At 34.6% G+C, this 25,246-nt stretch overlaps 2 protein-coding genes across 2 annotated transcripts; both read right to left on the reverse strand.

Annotated features, from left to right (window-relative positions):
- Positions 1–6,250: 6,250 nt before the first annotated feature.
- LOC132035896 (uncharacterized) lies at positions 6,251–14,384 on the reverse strand. Its single transcript, XM_059426050.1, has 5 exons — positions 14,143–14,384; positions 10,135–11,437; positions 8,959–9,228; positions 7,701–7,856; positions 6,251–6,896 (listed from the first exon to the last, which is right to left on the reverse strand). Exons 1-5 carry the CDS (start codon positions 14,148–14,150, stop codon positions 6,777–6,779), a joined length of 1,857 nt encoding a protein of 618 aa, XP_059282033.1. The 5' UTR covers positions 14,151–14,384; the 3' UTR covers positions 6,251–6,776.
- A 5,059-nt stretch (positions 14,385–19,443) lies between these two features.
- On the reverse strand, positions 19,444–24,889 carry LOC132037368 (sugar carrier protein C-like). Its single transcript, XM_059427869.1, has 4 exons — positions 24,661–24,889; positions 23,599–23,921; positions 21,021–21,644; positions 19,444–20,201 (listed from the first exon to the last, which is right to left on the reverse strand). Exons 1-4 carry the CDS (start codon positions 24,800–24,802, stop codon positions 19,713–19,715), a joined length of 1,578 nt encoding a protein of 525 aa, XP_059283852.1. The 5' UTR covers positions 24,803–24,889; the 3' UTR covers positions 19,444–19,712.
- Positions 24,890–25,246: the final 357 nt, after the last annotated feature.

The raw sequence follows: 25,246 nt of genomic DNA on the forward strand, positions 1-25,246 counted from the left end.
TTGATTTTATTTTTTTCAGTTTAAGTAATATACATTGTCAATATAAATAATTTTTATATCATCAAGTTTTTTCATCTGTTGTAGCAGGTAATATATATATTACTTCCAAAATTTTAAATCTCATTTTAACGACGCTTATTTTTTGAATGACCTGACAGTGAAAAAAATTATTTATACTTATTATGTACGAAACTTAAACTCTATCTTTTTTTTTTTTTTTCCTTCTTATTTTGAAGCTAAATAAAATGAACCCAGATGACAATTTGGTCTGCCCTATCAAGGGTTATTGTGGAACTGATGCAGTCCCTACGGCCTACTTAATGTAATTTAATGAGCACTACGTGACACGAAACTATCTTAATCGATGGGACCAATAAATTTCGAATACTAAATAATAATACCAATAAACAAAACACAAATTTGTGCTTCAAAATTTGTATGTGGTCAGGGTGTTGGACAAGACAGTACTGATGAATTCTTTACCTTCACGCTTTCACCCTATGAAGATAGCACCGTCATAATCTTTTATTGTAGTACATCACTTTCTCACTTTTTTCTTTCTTTCTTATTTCGTTTTTTATTTTACATCCAGCTTTAACTTGATGTCTAATGGCCACGTCATGGGGATTGAACAAAGTTACACCTTGTTTCAATTTGTTTGCGGAATTCAAGAAATTAAAGAAGATTTTTGAATCTTGTGATCTTAAATTAAAGAAATGTAGAATTTCCCACATGCTTTTTAATCTTGTAGTAGTATTAAACATGTCATGTGGAAAGTTGAAATTAAAGAGTTGTCAAAAGAATAAATAAATATTTTTTTTAAATGGATTAAAAAGAAATTAAGACAAATAAATTAAAATGGAGGAAGTATGAGCTTTGCATATCAATATTATAGAAAGGATCGTGATAATTACCCCCAATGTTGCAAGTTGCAACTGATGGTTGCATGACTTCAAGCTTACCTCATGCAAATTGCACTCCAATTTTAGAGGGAAAGGTCATTGGGTCATTCGCATAAATGGCCTATTTCGGGGGATGATCTTTAATTTTAGTCCCTCAAATTGCTGGTCTTTATTTTTTTCCTTCCGCACTTTAAGTAATAAAAAAGTAATCGAAAATATCTTGACGTTCTGGGTTCGAACTCCAGCACATTAAAAAAAAAAAATTACAAGACAAGATTTTCATAGAAACTATGTCTACTCGGACAAAGTTATGTCATAAGGCATAGTTCTGTAGTATGCTTTTATCGGCATAGTTTTATAGTATAATTTAATTTCTACAAAACTATGTCTTGTTCGGCATAGTTCTGCAGAAATTAAGTTACATAGAAACTATGCCTTGAGGCATAACTTTGCCCCCAATAGGCATAGTTTCTATAAAAATCTTGCCGAGCGAAATTGTTGTTTTTTTTATTCTGCTGGGTTAGACCCAGAATCTTTGGTTTCATAGACCACGAATAAGGGTACTTTGGCCCACAAATTTTCATTAAATGAGAAGTAGGGACAAAAATTAAAGACCAACGATTTGAGAGACAAAAATTAAAGACCAGTCCATATGAAGTGCAATCCGTACAATTTTTTGAAGGGCATTTGAAGAAAAAGTATAAATGTTTGGGAAAACATCACTAATTGCCCCCAAAATACAAAACATTTACTCGCCCATGCACCCTCCCATACTATTTTATTTCTACCCCCAAATACCGAAAGTATTTACCCTATACCCTCTACTAAACCCTCTCCTCTCCGTGATCCCATCGCAGTATATTTATATATCACGATGATATCATGGAGGACTAAGAGAAGGACTGAAACAGTACTCCATGATACCATCTCAGTATTATTTATTTACCACGATGGTATCATGATCCTGAGAAGTGTCTCATTGAAAGATGGTTGTTCCTTCATGATACCATCACGGTATATGTATATAAGACGTTGGTATCATAGAGGTTTTTTTTGGAAAAAAGTGTGCCATTTTTAATAAATGAACATGATCATTCATAATGCCGTCTCTAAGATATTTATATATCATGATGGTAGTATCATGGAGAATAAGGACTGAAACATCTTCCATGATACCATCTCAGTATATTTATATACCATGCTGGCATCATAACTAGGGGGCATCTCGGGTAAATATTTTAAATTTTTTCTGGAGGCATGAAAATAATGGGGATATGGGTGCATAATTTTTTTTTATTTGAGGGGGCATCCGTGATCTTTCCCCTAAATGTTTTTGGGCTCTTTTGTGAAATACGATAGGCCACATAATCGAGCACCGGGCCTTGCGTTATCCAAAGGCCTAGAAAGTAACCAATTATATAGTGGGCTATGTAATGATCTATAAAGCCCAATCCTGTACAAGTTTGTCATAAGGCACTCTTGCTCCGATTTTGTGCTGGTCTTTAATTTTTGTCCCTCAAAACAAACAACTTTTGCGAGCCTGCTACTGGGGACCCACTATGCCAAAAGCGAGGGAAACTTCGTCTCTCTCTTTCCTTTTTTGGCTTGCGTGCTTGTTGAAGAATGTGGCTCGGTAATGGAACCGACCACCGGAGGCGTAGTGAAAACGAGTCTTCATAAGGTAATTATCACTGCTTATGGACCCGAACCTAGGTGATCTATCTATGACTTTGCTCCTAAGCTAGAATCTTCTATTTTGTTAAGGGAATTCAACAATCTATATATAGAAAAAAAATGTTTTTATCTTATTTACACACACAATTTTTTTAGTGAAAGGTATTTAACTGAATTCCCTTGCTAGAAGCTAGCTCCACCAATGATCACGATGCCCCTTAAACGTAAATGTCGAAATAAATCTAGGCTTTTCAAAGTATCATCCTTGAAAGTTTTACTAATACGAAATTAAATGGATAATAGGTAAAATCTCCTAGTTTTAAGGGTTAATGTAGGTGATAGATATGTAGCCACCATAAACACAAAAAATGAATATTCTTGATGCCTTTTTAAGAATCATCAACTGTTTTTGACAGTTAGAAGTAAATGGTAACTAGTACATTGAAACAAGTCCACTCAATGATGACTGATCTTCAAATAATCAAATTGCATAGTATGGCCTTTATAGCATATTCATGCAAACTCATTCAAGAAAAGCTCATTCTTTGCCTTGCCTTCGTGAATGAAAAATGCATAATCTACCTTCCTTCGTTTGCACTCAAAATCCTCAATGCATAAAATACATATTTATATCTTCATTATTGTTTAAGATGTTCTCATTTCTCATCCTTAAAATGTCTTGATATATTGTATTCTCAAGCACTTTGTTTCAATAGCTTTGATAAACCAACTCTCATACGCGAGTTTCTGACGGTTCATTCATCTGACCGTAAGCTAAGGTTACTTTTGATTCTGCAATATTTTCTTCATTAGTCATATAGGAGTCCTTATGACATGAGCTTTTGCTCGTGCAACTATATTTTTCATTAGAAATTAATAACTTCAATTTTTTACATTTTCATTTCTTCCCAATGATCTTACTCAAAAAGGTATGCAATATTAGAAAAGCTTTTGATTCATTATGACTGAACCTTAATTTTGCACATGGAGCTATTTTTTTCATCCGATTTTTTTTTTTTTTTTCAGTTTCATTTTTTACATTTTCAGTTCTTCCTAATGATTACTTATACAAGTAGAGAGTAATTAAAACAAAAAAAATCTTAGAAGGAAAGATGTATATTTCAAGAATATTAGGATATCAAAGGGTGATTCAAAAGCCATTTCAACTACTTCTAAGGAATTGGCACAAGGAAAGTTTAAATTTAATTCCAGTAGCATGGGAAAAACCAAGAATAGGATGGACAAAATTAAATTTTGATGGATCATGCAAATGCAAAACAGGAAAATCAAGCATTGGAGGTATTTTCAGGAACCACGAGGCCGAATTTTTACTAGGGTACGCTGAATCCATCGGTAAAACCAATAGCACTATTGCTGAATTGGTAGCTTTAACTAGAGGTCTCGAGTTAATACTTGAAAATGGTTGGAACGAAGTGTGGCTCGAAGGAGATTCTAAGTCTTTGGTTGAAGTTATTGCACAAAAAAGAGTTGTTAGATGTGTAGAAGTGCAAAAAGAAATTAATCGAATAAATTTGCTTATTCCTAAAATTAAAAGTTGTATCGTAACGCATGTTTTTAGGGAAGGAAATCGAGCAGCAGATAAATTTGCACAAATGGGACATCATTTGAAAAAGCCTCAAATTTGGAGAAATGTTCCTCCTAAACAAGTTCTTCGTATTGTAAATGATGATCTTTGAGGGTAAGACATATTTTCGCAGAAGATAGGTATTTTGTAAATAAAGAAAAGACAGATTCGTGTACTAAGCGTCAAGGTGTTCATGCAGGGGCCCTGAAGGATAGCACCCAAGGAGTGTGATGTTGCCATTTCTGTCCTAACACAAGTATCCGTGAGTGATTTCATGGCTCGAACCCGTAACCTATAACTCAGTCACACAGAGATAACTACAGCGTACGCTACTCCAAGATTCCCTTCAAGATATATAGGTAGTTTGTACAAAAAGTAATTGGTTTTAGTTTGGTAAGAATTTCACCTAGCTAATTGCATAAGATGCCATACTGATGAATAAATCAGATTGCTAACAAGGATATAGAAAGGAAAATCTATTTAATTTTGTTGTCAGATTTCCACATGTATTTTGAGTAGGATTAAATAGGCACCTGTCAATTAATTGTTTATATTGTATCATTATTCATAATTGTTGTAATCATAAGTGTCTTTTATGAATGATTCTGATGGGAAAATAGGGAAAAAAGAATGTGATAGTACAATTACAAATCAAAGTTCTTTTTCCAACGATCAATTATTTGTCTATTTATTCTCATATGTTAAATTTGTAAACAGTCCAAGAGTCGGCATTAAAAAAAAAAGTCGAATGCAGAACTTAGCCACACGCGATTTTACATCAAATTATATTAATTAACAATGATTAAGTTATAAATTAAGGTGAGAATATATACTAACTAGTTGTGACTTAGTGATAAGAATATATGTTAAAACATGTGTCATATATATATTTATTGGGTCGATATAAACACCGAATGCTGATAAGCTCATACCATTAGACCACTTTCTGTTGTTTATATACAAAGTTTAACATTGCGTATTTAGCTGCTTATTACAAACTTTGATAAATTGACCCCAAAAAAATAAAGAAAGAAAGAGATAAAAGCATTCAAAATCATAATGTCATTGGGAAAAGAAAACTATAATCGGAACAGAAAATGTTGAGGTATGTTTAGTCACAACAGAAAATGAAAGTAAACTAAGCAGGTAGGGATCTAGTAGCTCAATTAGTTGGCTACCTGAACCTTCACCTTATTGGTGAGGGTTCGAATCCCCACATTGTAATCTCCTCCCGAATTTCCCCTTCCCCTACCCCTATGTAATAAAATATTTTTAAATTAAAAAAAAAAAAAAAAAGTAAACTAAGCAGAGGATTAGTAGAGTGTAGCCAACCCACATCTTTGCTAATTAACAAGTGCATCCACTAACACTTGCCAATGAGGACATGGGAGTTCCTAAGTTCAAAGACAAAATACAACTGAATGATGATTCTATTCAAATACCTTCTTTATTTATGACCAAGAAATCAGTCTAGCCTTGTGCCAAGACCTAGAGTCGAGGGACAATCTTAAGTAGATAGTTCTTTTGGGGCGTAGGCCTTCCAAAAGATAACGAAGGCATACGAAGATCAAGTAGATAATTTCTTTGGGCATAGGCCTTCCAAAAGGTAACCAAGGGCATGCCAAGGTTTTTCCAAGGGGCACAGAGATTTGCCCACCCATTGAGCAAGGACAGAAGTCGGCCTTAGTGATCGGATAGTACCGAGTGGAAGGGTCATCAATGAATAAAAGTTACTCCAAGGATAACCAAGTTAATCTTTCCCAAAAAAGCTACTCTATAAGGATAACCAAGTTGAGCCTGTTTGGAATTTTTTTCGCTTATGTTCGCTTTTTAAAAAGCCCAAAAGGGGTCAACTTATTTTGCACATCATTGAGCTTGAACCTGTGACCTAAGTCACAAGTCCCTCAACCACTATCACTTGAACTAAGCCCGGAGGCTATACCAATACCTTTATAGCTATGAAGTATAACAAACAACCCCAAGTGTCATAGCGAATGCAAAATGTTTTAGATCAAATCAAAACCCAATAAAGCATTGTAACAGTTTTGCAGTAAAATTTTGTAATAAAGGATAACAAATATGCTGCTTGTATAAACAAAAAAGACACAACTCATATATACGTTTTGTTCTTTCAATACCTTAACAATAGCAACCAACATTAACAGCTTCACACAAAATTGGCTTTTTCTGTCTAGTATGGAAAAATAAGCACAACAGCAACTAGAAGAATTACATACATTTAGGGGAAAACTGCAGCGATCCGAACAAAATCTAACATCTTCTCTTTTTTCCCTAAAGAAAAAACTATATAAGAAAAGAAAAAAAAATGGAAACGAAAAAAGTAATGAATTAACTTAGGAAGATAGCACTTCCTTTCGCCATTGTTGCCGCAAGTGTTAAGCTCCAGAGGTCAGTATTATGCGTGATCAATATATATAGAGAAATTTTTCCCTAACAAAATCTTGTGAGACAGATGTGTGGCTAGCTAAATGGTTAAAAAGTAAACTAGACATGATTTTGGTCTCTTGGGGCTAAAATATACATTTGTGTGTTGTATATCACGAGTCGTGAGGCGTTTCTTTTGCAGTAACATAAGTGATCGCTGAGGGGAACTTTCAAGGAGCCATGACCTGTTCAATTGTGTAGGTAAGATCCTTTGCCCAGTCAGCTTTGAGAAGCAGCGTCTGTAGCGTGTGCATTATATTATAATCAGGGTCAAGTTTCCGTTGCCAACCCTACAACAACATAAACAGAGTTATACAAAATATGGAAGCAACAGATTCATTAGGTTTATATGCCCTTTGTCGTCCACATGCAGAGGTGACGGGGGCATAGGGACAATGTCAGTTGTATCTGTTGTCAAGTAATCACTGGTAGTGCAAGACAATAAGTTACAAGTAAATGACAAAAATGGTCTCTTATGCTTGATGATAGGTTCAAAAAAGTCCCTAAAGTATGTAATGAACAGTTTTGTTCCTTCATGTTTGCCAAAAATTAACACTTTGTCTCTGTCAAATATTTGCCGAACTTTATTTGTTAGATTTGACAGGAACAATTCAAAAAGAATTTAGAGGGAACTCACATTTAGAGGTAAAAAAATTTGTAGTTTCTGCTATTTTTGATTCATTTCTAGAGTCTAGTGCAGCTTTTTGACGTGTAATTTCTGCTATTTTTTATATCTTTCTAGCATCTAATGTAGTTTTTTGTGTTGTATATTTTAGAATTTGATGCGACTTTCTTGGTGTTCATGGTTAAATCTTTTTTTCCATTGTTTTCATCAAATCTAACGAACATAAATTGTTAAATATTTAACGGATACTAAAAGTGCTAACTTTTAGCAAACTTTAATGACCAAAATAGTTCAATACATACTTAAAGGACTATTTTGAACTTACTGTCAAACATAAGGGACCATTTTTATCATTTTCTCTAGCTTTTATATTTACCAGTTCATGCTGAACTACGGAAAAGCAGAAATCCTATGTTCAATTAATTATTTATAATCTAAAAAAGCTCAACTGATAGAAGGACGAAACTACCTCGAGGACTAATGTTGTAACCATCGCGGTGCAGACGTTGCCATCGATGTTCACTCTGTGATGCCTAACTTGTTCGAGTAGTTGTGTCATGCAGTCGGCAGGATGGACTAAATCTCCTTCTGGAGTCCCCCAAAAATCAAAGGACTCTTTCACTTCCTGTTTAATAAGAAGATAAAGACAAAATATTGTAAGGAACAAAAGAGAAAGAAAGGAATTGTTCATATACAAATGTCTTAAGATCAAAAAAAAAAAAAAAAAAAAACAGACGCTAAGTTTCACCATGACAACCTATTTCATTTATGTATCAACTTCTCTTTCTACAATTTCTCGACAACATAGAAAGTTTTCGAAAAAATAATGATTTTTTAAGTAGCCTGTCGGCAGTCCAAGGACTATCAAAAACCATGTTTTCACCATTCATTATAACCAGATCGTTCCAAGAGATGAACAGCATGCGAATTGATTTCACAATTATCTACACCGGTAGGAGAACGGATAAAGTCGGGCACTATCTGTCTATCTCTGTGCATATGATTTTCCAGACACCATGAACTCAAAGAGTATAATTGGATTATGGAGGAAAGGACTAAATAATTGCAAGTCGTAATCCTGAGTAGATGAGGCTACCATGATGGCGAGATAATACTCCATTCGTCCCAATTTAGGTGAATGTGTTTGACTAGGCACGGAGTTTAAGAAAGAAACGGAAGACTTCTGAAACTTGTTGTCCAAAATAAGCCATAGATATTAGTGTGGCTGTAAATCATCTTATTAAGGGTAAAATGGAAAATATTGAAGTTAAATTGTTACTAAATATAGAAAGGTGTCATTCTTTTGGATTGACTAAAAAGGAAAGAGTGTCACATAAACTGGGACAAGAGGAGTATCAAAGTGGTGGCACATAGCCTCTTGGTTTCCTTATCCCTTGAGTTTCATCTTTTAATTATTTTAGCATGCTCTTACTTTATCAAAAAAACAAAAAAAGTTTAGCATGCTCTTCTATCAAAGGGTAAACATTCAGGCCAATTCCCCCTAATGCCGACACCCAAAAGGCACATTGATGAACTTCCTAAAAGAGAAGAAGCCATATAGAAAACAACGAATTTTTAGGATAGCTAACTAGTCAAAGTACTCTGGTTAAACCAGTCCTAAAACAAAAGTCCCTCTGTAAATAGAAACAAGCATATCCAAGTTTAAATCGAGTCTTGGAGAATCGCCTTGAAATAGAAAAGAATTTTTGGTTGAATAAATAATTTACCTTAATGAAGGCATCTGGATTAGGGCAATTCTGCTTCTTTGATAGATTTAAAGTGCACTTAGCTGCAGTGGTACCATCTCGACGAGCAACAGCCTTAAAGAATTCAAGCAAATTCAACTTATCGTTCTGAGAAAGTTCAGCAGTCATGCCTACATCGAGGAAAATCACGTGGGGCTTTGACTTGAAGATACGTTTCCGAGAGGATTTGTGCTGTTGTACACGGACAAGAATATTTCCTGGATGCATGTCTGCATGCATAAAGTTGTCAACCTGAAAGAAAGAAGTGTACTTTAGGTCCAGTAGAATATCCCTCGCGCGCACACACACACATCTCCAGATTTCCATCAATTATGTCGGGTTAACATCTAAGTTTTCACATGATATAGCAAAATAGCATGAAAAAAACATGCTATTTGGTGCTCTGCCCACTCTCAACAATAAGTAGGTTGCCACTTGCGCCAGTACCCAAGCTACAGCAAGGGGTGGAAAAATCAGCCCAAAAACACATGATCCGCAACCCACTCAAGTTTTGGCTTAGCACATTTTAGCCCAACCCATTCTAAAAATTGGGCTGATAGGTAGCCCAAATTGACCTATGAGAAACTAATTACTCTATGATGAACCCGTATCTTTGGTAGTGGGTTCAAAATAGACTCTTAACCCTTATTTTTTGCCAAAAGTAAGCACTTTTGGTCTCCGCCAGATAATTGCCGAACTGTGATTGCTAAATTTAACCGGCACCGTGAAAAAAAAAAAATTAACTAGAAGCACCAGAAATTCCCGTCAAAATTCTAGAAACCGAACATAAAAAACTACACCAAACACAAAAAGTAGACCCAAAATAACAGAAGTTGCACCTCAAAAAATTGCACTAGACTCTTGACATAGACTAGAAATAATATACACTACAAAATCTGTACTTAACATGTGAGTTCCCGTAAACTAATTTCTACTTTACAGTCCAATAAAATTTTAATATTAGAGTTTTGTAAATATCTGGCAGAGACCAAAGTGCTCACTTTTGGCAAACTTAAAGGACCAAAACTGCTCAAGTAATACTTAAGGGACTATTTTGAACCTACTACCAAAGATAAGGGACCATTTTTGTCATTTTCTCCAAACAAATCCATGATATTCAAGCAATTCGAACAAAAGTCCGTCAAAATAAAACCTTACCAGAAGCATCTTGAGAAGCGCATGAGTTCCGATATGAGCAAGAGCACTCTTAAGTCGCTCGTGGCCCTGAAGTTCATCAACATAGTGGGCCACACTTTCCCCTTCCTCGAAAGTTTCCACCAGCACGGCCGGATGTACTAATGGATAAACAGGTTTAGGGAAAGAGACATCTTTCCACCTCCGAAAATTATAAAGAAAACGACTTAGATGAGCAGCTTCTCTGGCTAGGTCAACTTGTGACATCATAAAGACAGCAAATTGCTGGACACTTTCGTCCAATCTAAGCCACTTAAGCGATGGAATAAACCCCGATAATTTTGCAACTATATTGATAATCTCGAAATCTCTTCTAATTGATTCACCAACTCCAGGGTGTCTAACTTTTACCGCCACTTTCACAGGCTTTTTAAGCTCTCGATCACGGTATCTAGATTTCAAGGAAGCACTATGTACTTGAGCTATACTTCCGGAAGCTACCGGGGTCTGCTCGAACGACTCAAAAATCTCGGAAAGTGTGCGACCGAAAGCTTTCTCGACCACTTTTTTCGTGTAGGCGAAGCTATGTTCGGGGGCTTTCATGTGAAGCTTTGACAGCTCAGCACACAGGTCTCTCGGGAATAGATCAGGACGCGTAGCCGCCCATTGGCCCCATTTTATAAATGCGGGACCCGCTCTTTCGAGAGTCCGGTGAACAACCTGAAGCCATATTTTCCGGTACGTGGGTCCCAGAACTTCTGCGAATGGAGCCATCGCAATGCTCGGGGAAAACAGGATCGCCAAATAAAAAGCTCTCACCAAAAGAACAACACCTTCAAATGCTGAAAGGATTAGTCGAGTAAATAAAGCATGACTATCTTGTGCACGTAGATAAAAATCATTCCTTGAAAGGTCCATATCTGGCAGGGCCTCTGCTGCTGCTAAATTTTTTCCATACCCTAAAGCAAATATACCAGGAACAATAACCGCAGAGCGGCACAAAGCCAAACTAACTGCTTGAGCAATTCTACTTAGTGGCATAAAAGTTCTTCCTTTGTACAAAGAAATCATTAAGAACCTCCTCCAAGCAAGTCGGGCATGATGTGCTGACTGTATCTTGTGAAAGTTGTACATACTGTTTTGTACTTTGTACCCTGTAAATGAAGTGTATCCTCTAGCAGAAGATGTGTATTGCCCATAAAATCTGTACTTTGAAGAACATATCCCAACCCTAAGAAGCAATCCGTGCTTTTCTCCTGAATAGGAACTTCTCTGACTTTTTTCAAGGGATTGTGCAATGCTTTTAATACTACCAATTCTAAAGAATCTGCATTAACAGTCAAAAGTAGAATCACAAGTTACAAAATGCATTCTGAGACAACAAAAGACCAAGGCATTCAAAAGCAACCTAAGTACTATCAAAGTATAAAATCCTAAAATGAAGAAGATTCTGCTGATTCATTTCTAGATCTAATCGATACCTTATTGATTTAGTATCGTCTACTTGAATTAGATATCCCCTAGAGTAGTAAATTATATCTTTAGTTTTTTTTTTTTTTTTTTTTTGATAAAGAAGTAAATTATATCTTTAGTTCATTTCATATATAACTGCACTAATCAATATCTAAATGTTTCGGCTTATATTCCTGATAATTTAGTTTCCACTACTGATGGACAAATCTTCTTATCCACCGACCTATTCAATTCTGGAATCAGACCGGCTGTTAATATGGGTATCTTCGTTTTCAGAGTGGGGTCCGCAACTCAACCCAATAAACGAAAACAACATCCATTAGGAATTCATGAGTGGAATCACAAATAACTCAAGAACAGCTATGCTCCCTCCACATTCTAACTTCTCTCAAATATGCTCCCTCCGAAAGGAAAAGGTCCAAATTTACACTATGTTCTACAAAATCTCTTAATTTTTTACCCTATGTTGCCACTTGTCGTAACACTTCAGGGAAAAGGATCTAACTTTATGCACCCAAGAGTGCGGCCTAGTGGTCAATGAAGTGGGTTCAGAATTATGAGGCCTCACGTTCAAATCTCAGCGGAGGTAAAAAAACACTAGGTGATTTCATTCATCTGTCTAAGCCTTGGTGGTTAGAGTTACTTGCAAGCTGGCCCAGACACCATGATTATTTTTAAAAAGCCTCCTATCCAGGTCAAACACGATTATTTTAAAAAAGCCTCCTATCCAGGTCAAACACACATTTGTGGTCTATTAGGCTCTACTCTCAAAACATGTTAATGCTACCGATACAAAATGTGGATTGTTGAGCAAACAATGACCAATAAGTTTTACATAAGGATTCAATTTTATTGCTGTTGATAAATACTATCAAGGGTCAACTAATCAATTGCTAAAAGCTTTCTGCAACATGCCGAGTACTAGTTTGACAAAGTTTGACAAACTTATCTTGTTTATGCTTCTGTTATTTAAGGGTCTGGACTGTTATCTAGGTTACAAAAAAAGAAAGGAGATGTTCCAGAACAAGAGATCGATATGCTGAATTTTATTTTGCTCTTACATTTCCTACCTTTTCGTTTCTACGCTACTATATTTTCATGCAGTGTGGTGGAGATTTAGTATTAAAGTAAATTCTCATCTTTCACTTATTTGTACGCAGTTACCTTCATTTTTGATACCTACTTCTTTTCAGTAAAAGCTAAAAAGGATTACAAAGCCTAGATCTAAAGAAGGAAGCTTCTTCTGAAGCCAAAGCCCACAGGAATCTGGAAAGAAAAATTAACTTTCCAAATCACTACCTCAGCTAGTAACTAGTCGAGTCTCCATATAGCATAGCTACAAAAACATCCAAATAACCAAATGATTAATGTTCTGATCTGATAAATATCCTTTTCTTCACCTCACTCACTCATTGCAATAGATTGACGAACAACGTAAAACAAGTCAAGTTATGATCAATTCTGCAGAAGGGAAAGAACCAAATTTACTCCCCTGTTATACAAAATACCTTACTTTTCCACCCTATGTTATCGAGCTCTAGCACGGACTTCGTGGAATAGTCAAAATACTTGGGGTAAAGGGTCCAAGTTTACCTATCTAAACTAGTTGGGTCACCAATACCAGCATAGACACGAACACATCTAAATAACCGACCGACTAATGTTCTTATCTGAAGAAAATCCTTTCTTTACCTCACTCATTGCAATACATTGACGAACAACATAAAAACAGCACAATTATGATCAACCCACCGAAGGGAAAAGATCCAACTTAACCACAATCCCCCGCCCCCCTTCCCAGGTTATACAAAATATCTTAATTTTACCGTATGTTACGGAGCTCCAGCACGGTGTACGTGGAATTATCTAAATACATAGGGTAAAAGGCTCTAACTTTACGCACTGGCCTAGTCGTCAATGAAGTGGGTTTCTAGTGGAGGCAAAAACACTAAGAGATCATTTGGTAGAAGCTATTAGAGAAAATAATACTAGTATTAGCTTTGGTATTATTTTATCCCTTGTTTGGTAGTGTTTACAACCTATGTATAACTAATATCATAGTAAAACATGGCATAACAATACCAGTACTATTCCTATTCTAATATACTCTATTCAGTACTATTTAGAAATTATGCAATGTGTTCAATATAACAAACCAAACAGTCGATAAAAAATGATCCCATCATTATTAATACACCTTATTCAGTACTATTCTTATACACCCTACCCCCCCTAAGTGATTTCTTCCCATCTGTCCAAGCCTTGTCGGACAAAGTTACCCGGTATCTGTGCTGGCAGGAGGTAGTAGGTACACGTACAATGAGTCAAGGTGCACGCAAGCTGACCCAAACTCCATAATTATGGAATAAAAGGTCCATCTACTTTTGACTATGGTTTAATATTATCCCAACTAATTTAGAATCCAAGTCTAATACTCATTAGCCCAAAACTAAGACAAATAACAATATTGAAACAAAAAGCAGAACAATATCAAGAATCAACAAAAAAAAAAAAAAAAAAAAAAAAAAAACCCATTAAATAGAAATCATTCAAACTGACCTTGACATGGTGATGCAAAAAAAGGGAATATTTAAGATTTATTTCTTCTTTCTGTTGAAGCTAACGTGCGCATGAGGCGGAGAATAGCAAACATTTAAGGTAAATAATTATTATTAATGATGATGATGAAGAGCAAGAAAAAGAAACCATTGTCACATAGGATTTTTGGTTCTTTCTTGCTACGTATAATGTTTTTTGTTTTTGTTTTTGTTTGTTAAAACCTAGGCGGCGTTGGAGAAGAAGAAGAAGAAGAAAAAATCTGAGGAAAAAATAAGAAATAAAAAAAAATGAAAAAAAGACAAAAGAAAAATTGGTTTAGATCTTGGGGTGGAGGGCAACTCCCACTTGGGGTCCAAGATTCAAGTCATGTCAATTTTGAACATATTTATTTATTTTCAATTATATAATACTCCCTCCGTCTCAAAAAGTTTTCTTTTGATTTGACACAAAATTTAAAAAATAAAAGAAGACTTTTAAAATGTGTGGTTCAAAATAAACCTTAATATTTGTGTACGTAAATCATCTTCATAAAGTTAAGTTGTTTAAATATAGAAAGTGGACAATCTTTTTGGGACAGACTAAAAAGAAAAGGAGGACAATCTTTTTGGGACGGAGGGAGTACTACAAATTCCTCCGTCTCAATTTATGTGATATAGTTTGATTAAGCACGGATTTAAGAAAGAAAGGAGGACTTTTGAAAATTATGGTTTAAAACAAGTTATAGATATTTGTGTGGCTGTAAATCATTTCATTAAAGGTAAAAAGAGAAGTTTTAAGTTAAATTATTTCTAAATTTAAAAATGTGTCATTCTTTTTGGGACAGAGAGAATAGTACTTTTTAATTTATTTTTATAATTGTAAGGGTCGTTTGGTTTGAAAATAAGTTATGTTGGAATTAGCTATCCTGATATTATTTCTCAGTGATTGTTTGGTTTGTTGTATTACAAATAACAAGCACTGAATAATTTCTGAGAAAAAGTTGTTTGTTTACAAAAATATCCTACATCTTATTTAGTAGAAAATCCTACTATTATTCCATCATCTCGCCAATATAATAACTTATTCAAACTATTTCTAATGAGATAATATCAGCATCGGGTATTTTTTTCATTTTCTAGTTTACTTTTACGTCCTTTTTTACGAGAGATCGGTAAAATAATCTAAAACTAATGCACAGAAAAACTTAGTGGCGTCATTTTTCTTTGTAAAAGGATATTTCATGGTTATTTACCCCTTTTCCGTTAGAATAAGGTAATCTGTCCAGAAAGAAATTATCTAAGTTTCTTTATATTTAATGAGATTTGGATTTGAAGTCCTATAACTTTTATGCACTTTATTGACACTAATTCACAACCGTGCAAATTCATTTATCAATATTGTTCTAACTTAAAAAGATTTCGTCATCTTTACCATTTTCTTGGTCCAAAAGCCATTGAAAAAAACTAAAAGAGATCTATGCGATATACCACCATTTATAAAAAATAATATTGTATGAGCTGTCAATTTTTCATGGTCAAAAATGTGACACACGAGCTTATAATGCAAGACAAAATGAAGCCAGTTTTCAGCCAGATTTGGATTCTTTTATTGGACTACTAATTAGGAGACAGCTAATTATTTTCTTAATCTTTGGTGAAGAAAAAATTCTCTATAGATGAAAAAAAGAAAGAGATAAAAATGAGCAAAGATCCATAAATACACGTTTAGTGTTCATTTACCATTTGCGAATTTTAATTATCTTTTCAACTTATGGGATGGTATATAAACAAACGTCCCTAAATTTTCATTCATATGTTATAGACTTAATTTATATTTAATCAACAAAACTTAATTTTTCTTCTATTTGGTATAAACAAAACTTAATTTTTCATTTTTGTATGTTATAGACAAGATTGGGGTCAATCCTACCTTCTTCTCCAAGCAAATCAAGAAGATATCTTCCTTCAAGCTAAAAAGAATATCTTCCAAAAATAATAAATAAGGGCCCAGTCTTGTAAAGAGAAAAGGAAATGAAAAATTGAACACCTCTTTCTCCTCTTTATTGTATTTTTCTTTTCTTCAAAACTGTCACTTGTCATGAATTCAAATGACAAGTCGACAACTACTATTCAGAGTCAGATTTATCTGAACTCAATATTTTGACGTGTGCATATTCTATATATATGTATTAAAAATTTATTAGATAAATATAACTAAAAGATTTCAAACATAATAAATTAAATGAGTTGTGATAGAATTTTGGCCTCAAACCGATAAAATTAAAATTCTGAATTCGTTCATGAGTGGTAAACGAACATTGACCACCCCATGGTCCCCATCGGATATCATAGCTCATGAGTCATGGCGTAGGAGAAGAGATTTTTTTCCCCTTTGAAATGTTCAAGTTTATTTAAAGAGCGAAAAAAAAAAAAAAAAAAAAATATATATATATATATATATATATATATATATATATATGGATATATAATATTGTGTTACCACAAAAGCAACATGAATCACAATGGACAACATGTTGAAATGTCATGGAAAACCCGGAGAGTCGACAAAAAGCTATTCTAACTACGCACTGAGTCTCCTAAATTTCAATAGGCAACGATTGCAATTTTCTGAACTATTTTTTGCATAAAACCACCTCAAAGCACTTGAAGCATATTAAATTAAAGAGTTTAAGTTTTATAAGATAATCTACGGGTAAATTAAAGTCTCATTAAAATATGAGATTCGTAATCTTGCAAGATAAGCTTTATTATCTCTGTTACAATAAATAAATGTAACTTGATGGTATAAAGTATCTATTTTGTATTGAGCTATCTCCATCCCCTAAAAGTACTTTAATATATCACGCTTCCGATATATATATATATATATATATATATATATATATATATATATATATATATATATATATATATATATATATATAGTCATGTCTTCTTAGAAATTGGAATTTTTGACAGAAGTAATCCATTATTTAAACCAATTAACGAAAATGATACACTTTTTTGAAATGTTTACACAGTAGAGTACTATTGCACATAGGAAAAGGGTATGTGACGTTCACCCCAAATTGGCCTCTTTGTTGCGAGGCCAATTTGTATTTCCTAATAATCGAGATTGGGAAATGGGTACGTGACGTGGACCCCAACATGCCAGGAAGATAGCATGGCATAATGAGGATATATATGATGTCTTTACAGAAAATAGGATATGTGAGTAACTGACCTCCATTTAGCACACACGCAATACAGGAATTGATCTCCTCAGTTAGTCGTCATGATTCAATAGGTCAGGTCCACTTAAATTTTCATTTGTTGATTGTTAACTGATATTCGGCTAAAAGTCTATATTCCTAGTACATTATCACCTCATATCTTGATCATATTTGTATGGTTTACATTGTTTCCTGATTATTTCGAGCTCATTACGTGTTTTAAGTGTGTAGGAAGTGTGTTGGACGAAAACGGACTGAAAAGGAATGAATTGGTGCAAGTGGAGTGAAGAAAATAAAGAATCGAAGAAGTAGAGCTCGTCTTCCATGCTCGCCTAGACGAGCCTGGAGAACAAGCCATGTGCAAAACAGCGAAGCGAAGGAATGGCAAAGAAGTTGACGAGCCAGGCCAAAAACATGCTTGAGAGGACTCGTCAACCTCCTCGCCACGCGAGCTCATAGACGAGCCAGGCCAAAAACATGCCTGAGAGGGCTCATCAACCTCCTCGCCACGCGAGCCCATAGACGAGCCCGACCAGTTTTTCTATTTCGAACTGGGCTTGGCAAGGGAGACCTCCTACACGCACTAGGTTATATTTAAATCCCAAAAAGACATCTTTTGATGGGGAGACCGTATTTTGGAGGCGATTTAGGGAGGCAAGAACACGCTAGTAGCGGAAGCGACAGAAATTCACATAGAGTTTCACTTTTTTCCATTCTTTTACTTGTTCCTATGGAATTCTATGCTATGTTCTTAATATTATGAGTAGCTAGATTTCTTTTCTAGGATTTTGATGGAACCTTTTGTGGATGAATTCTTGTTACGTTTTTATATAATTGAGTCGTTGGATTTTCTACTTGTTCAACTACATGCTTATTTCAGTTGATTGAATGGCCATCGATTAGCTGTTCCTATTTATTATGTGTTGCTTGAGAGAGAATGCATATTTAGGTAGTTGTTGAACAACGTCACTCCCTAGGTACATGAGAGATCAATACGGCGGGTTTAAAAGCGGGATTAGAGATAACGAAGCTTTGACGTGGTCATAGTGAGCGGTGAGAAATTGCTAGCTAGATTAGTTCGAGAGAATACGTCTAGTAAATTATTGTGATTGCTCTAGAGAGAATTACGATAAGTTGAGTGCTCACGATCTGTAGAGAATAAATGGGCGAGATTATGGATAACGTAGTGAGAAGGATTCTGATAATTGGGGAAATCATGACCCTAGACCTCCTTAATCTTGTTTCCAACTTCATCCTCTTTAGTTGACAATTTTTACTGCTTTATTATTTATGAGCTAAGTAGTTTAAAATAAAATCTTAATCTTTATAATTTAGAATATTATTCGAACTTATTTGCTTAGTAATATTGAACTATTATAGCTAACGTTAGTTCTCTATGGGATTCGACTCCGGACTTAAAAATCGAATTATATTTGCAGCGACGGCTTATCCTTTTTAGGACTAGAGTTGGGCGTGATCATTAACCTTTCGAATGGCTTTGCTATGAACCAATATTTTTCCATTCATATCCTAATGTTAAATGCTATTCATCTAGATCTCAGTGGTTGCGAATCCGCTTGACGAGGATATTATTTATGATATTAGGTTGTTGTCTTCTTTATCTGAACTAAATTTGAGCAGAAACAAGTTTGTTTATTTGGTGGATATCCATCTTCTTTCTCAACTTCGATATCTTAACATTACATACTGTGGAGAAGCTTAAGATTCTTCAGTCTTCATCGAATTCTTTGTGAATTGTATGCAGATGATTTACTAGGCGAAAATTGTGCCTTTTTCCTTCCAAGTTGCAAAGAGTTGCATTTGATCTCATTTACAAATTCTTAGTTATGACCAACTTTACCCATACAAGGACAGTGATAGCTCACTGATGGTTGGTATTTTAGTTATGAACAACTTTAAAAAGTTTTTATTCCTTTCTTAATTTTTTGTCCAGTCAAATATCACATAAATTGAGACGAAGAGAATATTATTATCACTTCTCTCAAAATAATTGAATAACAAGAATCTCAAACTATTGCCATAGCCTACTTACTGTCCAAATCAAATCTTCTTTGGAGAACATGGATGAGTTCTGAAATAATAAGAGATTCTTCGAACATCTTTAACACTGCCAAATGCACAAATAAATTCATCCAAAAATACAGGTCAATTCCACCAATGAGTTCTTAAAAATCCTTTGAAATTGAACCTCATAAATATGTATTTTCCTATGCAAAATAGAGAACGAAAACACTGCAATCTAACAGCATCATCCCAAATAACAAAACATTATATAAAACCCCTTTCATCTCCTTCTTTTTTTCTTTTCCAAATTAATACTAACATAAAAATCTTTATATCATACTAATTTGCAACCATTGTCCCCCTTTGCCATTTCAATAGATGAATTCCCTTTGCTAGGATAATCAACTTCAGTCATAAACCTAGCCCAAAACCAATGCTCTTTCCACACAATAACCATCTCTTCAATGGGCACATTCTTCGTCTCGGGCAAGAAGAAGTAGATGAACACAGTCATCACACACACGAAGAACGCGAAGAAGAGGAACAAACCAAACTTCAAGTGGCACAGGAGCGTCAAGAACACTTGCGCGACGATGAATGTGAAGATCATGTTTACCGATACGTTGATACTTTGTGCTGCAGAGCGAATTTCGAGTGGGAAAATTTCACTAGGGACTAACCATGCCAGAGGACCCCATGACCAAGCAAATGCAGCTACATAAGCACAGATGAACATTACTACCACTATAGCATACCACTTTGGCAAGTCCCCTCCATTACCTTCAGCTCCAAACTTCAATCCAATGCAAATTGCCACGGCAATCTACACACGAAACAAAGTTCATGTTAGTAATAAAACTTGTGTTTTTTCTTGAACTATGAAAATAGAAGACGGGGAGATTAGGGGCAACGACAAGAGTTGTTATCATGTGACCAAAAAATCACGGGTTCAAATCATGGAAGCAACCTCTTGGCTTACCCCTTTTTCATGAAAATATACAAGAATATCGAATTAGTTGAAAATTGGTTGCCTCTTGGCTGCCCTTTTTTCATGAATATATACAAGAAAATGGAATTAACTTACTCGGCAGATGAGCATTTGAAAGATTTGAAAGCAAAACAAATCATGATAGTAAAAAACATATTGTACTTTTTCTTGAACTATAAAACTATATGAAGGAAATTATATGCGCAACAATAAGAGTTGCCGCCATGTGGCGTAGGGCCACGAGTTCAAGTCGTGGAAACAGACTCTTCGCTACCCTTTTTTCATGAAAATATACAAGAAAATGGAACTGCTTGGCCTCTTGACTGCCCTTTTTTCATGAAAATGGAATTAACTTACTTGGTAGATGAGCATTTGAAAGCCAAACAAAATTCATGTTAGTAAACAAAGTCGTATGTTTTCTTGACTGTGAAAATATATGTAAGGGATCCTAGACACAAAGGTTAAGAGTTTCCGTCATGTGACCATAATGTCACGGGTTCAAACTGTGAAAACAACCTCTTGCAAAATGCAATGCCTCGAACAATAACCAAATGTGGTCCGGCCCTTTTATGGACACCGTGCACAGCGGGAGCCTAGTGCATCGGACTTTTTTTTTTTCTAATGAAAATATGCAAGAAAAAGGGATATACTTACTTGGCAAACAAGCATCTGAAGCCCACCTTCAAGGAACAAGAATCTTCTTCCCAACTTATCAACATAGTAAATAGAAACAACGGTAGCAACAACATTGACTGCACCAGTAATAACAGCAGACATCAATGAAGCATCACCAGCAAAACCAATAGTCTTGAACAACACAGGGGCATAAAACATGATCACATTAATCCCAGTAAGTTGCTGGAAAAATGGAATAGCAATAGCCATAGTCAAATGTGGCCTATACTTCCTTTGCAATAAATTTCTCCAAGGGTGCTCGATTTTCCTTGAGGCTTCACTAGCCACGACTAAATCATTAAATTCTTCGTCTACATCATCGACGCCCCTGATTCTCCTGAGCTTCGTTTTAGCTTCCTCGTTGTTGCCACGTTCGATCATAGAATTGGGAGTCTCAGGGAGGAGGAGGGAACCGACGGAGATGATCAATGCAGGGACCATAGCGCCACCTAGACTCAAACGCCATCCCCAAGGGATTTTCGCGAAGAAATAGTTCAACACATTGGCTACAAGAATGCCAATTGTGATGGAAAATTGAAAGCCAATGTTGAGTGCTCCTCTGTACTTGTATGGAGCCATTTCAGATAGGTACAAGGGAACAGACTGCATAACAAATTTACCAAGAACATGTTAATCAAACAAATGGTTTAAAAAAAATGAATCAATTCTAAATGAAATTCAAAGGGGGAAAACACCAAAGAAAATGAAATTTGTGTTTAACATATTATTGTCACTTATGTTGCTCGGACTCTTCAAAAATGCCAACAGGTGCGTGTAGAATCTTCCAAAAGTAGTGTAGGTATGAAGATTCCGACACGGGAATGACATTTGAAAAGTTCGAGCAACATAGATTGTCACGATTAATGAGACAAAAAAGGGTAAAAAGAAACACATTCGAAATGAACTTCAAAGGGAGAAAAACACCAAAAAAAAATAAAAAATGAACAAATTAAAAGGGGAATTTTGTGTTACTTTCAAGAGGATCATATATTATTGTCAAGACTAATGAGACAAAAAAAGGGTACATTATTCTTGATTATACATTAATTTCTATGATTTGGTCCTCTTAAACCAATTAAGAACTTGCAACCATTACAAGGGAGTTTTATTTATCTCATTACAAGTTACAAATTACAGATTACAACTACACTTTAAACAAAATAGTGAGTGTTACAACTTGCTGAACTATTGCGTGTCTGATTTACATACCAAATAAAATACAGGAGTAAATGTTGTAATTGCCAAAAAATTCAGGTAGTGGAAATGCACCATATATCTTCTTTAGGAAAAATTCATAAGTAATCGTTTTTCAAGTAGGGTAAAACTGCAAACTTGTAAAAGTTGTAGGGTTATCATACTGCTCTTCTGAGCAGAGAAATGACGATACAAAAATAGATTGAAAAATAACATTAAATTAATTTGTTTTATACTTTTATAGAAAATTTGTCATTATGACCTTACTTTTTCTGAGCTGCTCATTAGTACTACTGAAAATTCAGACCTGAACTTGTACTATAAAGTGTTAGTCTGTTGACCAGCAATTTGTATATTTTGAACTTCAAAACTACAGAGTTTCTTTTATTTACATTTGTAAAAGCAGCTTATTCCATGGCAAGAGGAAAAAACACACATAAAACAACCTTGAAACTGGAAAAAAAAAAATATTACTAAAAAAATGGAAAACCACCACATTTAATACATCAATAAAATAACATGGACTGCAACAAAAAAAAATTGTACAACCAGAAAGTAAATTCTCCATGTTTTTCATCTTATGTCACCTCTCTTTTTCTATAAAAATGTGATAATATGTTTAAAACCATAAGTTGTACTCCCTCCTTACATTTTTTACTATTCAAAGAGTTAAACATTTTGTTAATAACAATTTTTAAGTTTTTCAGACTTCTTAAAAATATTTTAGCGCTGTCGAGCTTTTTCATATAATTTGTAGTATGTAAATTTTATTTTGAAAAATATGAAGAATCTATACCCGATTTCACATTGAAATAAAGTATTTTGATTTTGGTACACGGAATCCCTTCACATAAATTGAGATAGTGGGATTAACAGTAATTTCTCACTTTTTTCTGAAATTCTAGTCGGGAATCATGTTTGGACATAGAATTGTTATAATTTTCTGGAATTCAACTTGAAGCTGAATTCTAAAATTCTAAAAAACTCCTAATCCCTGTCTTCACGTTCTTCACTCCAAATCATTCACAAAAAAAAAAAAAAAAATCAACATTCTTTCAATTGTATTCATGTCCAAACAACTCCAATTTTCAAATACGATTTTTCAAATTTTTTCCAAATTTAAAATTTTTATGTCCAACAACACCTTTGGCCCTTGCCGGTGTGTCCATTGGGGTCTGCGGATGGCGAGTTCTCGGAGGCTTTTACCTACCTTGGTAGATAGAGAGGATGAAGAGATTGTTTCTGATAGAACTCGGCTCAAATAAAGCACAAATACAGCAACTATGAAAACATTCGCACATTTTTTTATGTCCAAACGTCGCTAAAAATTGTAAAGGTAAAGATGGGAAAAAAGAAATTTGACCTGATTGGCGAATCCAATACCAAAACCAAGCAAAATTCTTCCAACAATGAGCATAGCAACATCCTTAGCAAATCCATTAATCAAAGCCCCAACACAAAACAGGATACCCCCAAACAACATTGAAAGCCTCCTTCCTAGTTTTCTTGTAACAGTAGATGCAACAAGTGAGGAACAAAGTGCAGCAAGATACAATGATGATGTAAACATTGTAAGTGTTTGGCTGTCAAATTTGCAGTACTGGTTTGTTGATTTGTCTGCTTTTTCCTTGTTATAAACAGATGGGAAAAATTTACTCAAGAAATGCTCCATTGATGTCACTCCACCTGTTCCAAAAACATATACACAGACAAACATCAGAAAAATCAAGAACCATGTTCATCTTTTTGTTTTAACACAACACAAGTTATATATGTTGCCCGGATCCTCCAATTATGTCTATCACACGTGTGTCGACTACTCTAGAAGTAATTTTTAGAGGATCTGACACACATGATACGCCCTTTTTGGAGGATCAAAACAACATAGACAATGTTTCATACACAGAAAAGCAATTTTAAGTCAGCTTCTGTGAGTTCAACTGAACTCGGAGCGAATGTAGCCTATAATTAACATGTTCAACTGAATTTGAGTTTTTCCAGACGCAACATAGATATATTGTGCAATAAATCACTATTAACTTCAAAAAATACAATTTTTTTAATTCACAATTTCAAAAGTATAAGGAGTTCAAATGACAAGAATTTAAAGGTTTAGTCCATCATGTTCTTATTTTGGATCCATCTTTCGAATTCAAAATATAAAGAACTAAACACGTGAAAACGCTCAAAGAATTTGACATCTATTTTATATTCATAAAAAAGATGTTTTAACCTCATATACAGTCTTATTTTTCAACTAAGTGGATTAAAATGAACCCCTTAACACCCCCCCCCCCCCCGTCCCCGGCAAACATATCAACTAGCCTGAACTATGTATATATGCACACAAGAAATTATAGTCCACAGACTCTAGATCTTGAATTTGCGTATGCGCGTACAAATACATATACACACGAAAACGTACCTGAAATTCCAATATCATAACCAAAAATCAGGCCACCCATACCAGCAACAATGCAAGTAACAAGAACATAAACAGTTAGATTTCCAGGATATTCTTTCCCATTATTTGGACCAGAGGTAATTCCACCACCACCACCAGCCATATTAACAAATAAAAACTATAGAAGTAAGAATTATTTTTTAGAGAGATATGAGAAATGAAGGAAAAAAGAGAGTATAGTATGAATACAGAGTATATGAAGAGACAATAGAGGAGTGAGTATATATAGAAAAAAATGAGATATATTCAGACTATAAACTTAGCTGTCAAAAATTATATACAAAATCTTAATTACTGAAACGGTAAACCAACTGCCAAAAAGGTAATGATGGACTTTGAAAAACTATATATTGACTTACTATAGTAAATATATAAGTATCAATAAATATGAAATTTATATAGGAAACTTTATTCACTTAACAAAATAGTTATGCTAATGCTAATGCTTTTTCTATATTATACTTCTAGTTAAAGATTGAAGTTAAATTTTGTACTTTTTTCTTCTCATTATTTTCATTGTATTATGTTTCTCAAAGAATTGCAAGAT

Source organism: Lycium ferocissimum, chromosome 11 (assembly GCF_029784015.1).
Source record: "Lycium ferocissimum isolate CSIRO_LF1 chromosome 11, AGI_CSIRO_Lferr_CH_V1, whole genome shotgun sequence".
Lineage (NCBI taxonomy): Eukaryota > Viridiplantae > Streptophyta > Magnoliopsida > Solanales > Solanaceae > Lycium > Lycium ferocissimum.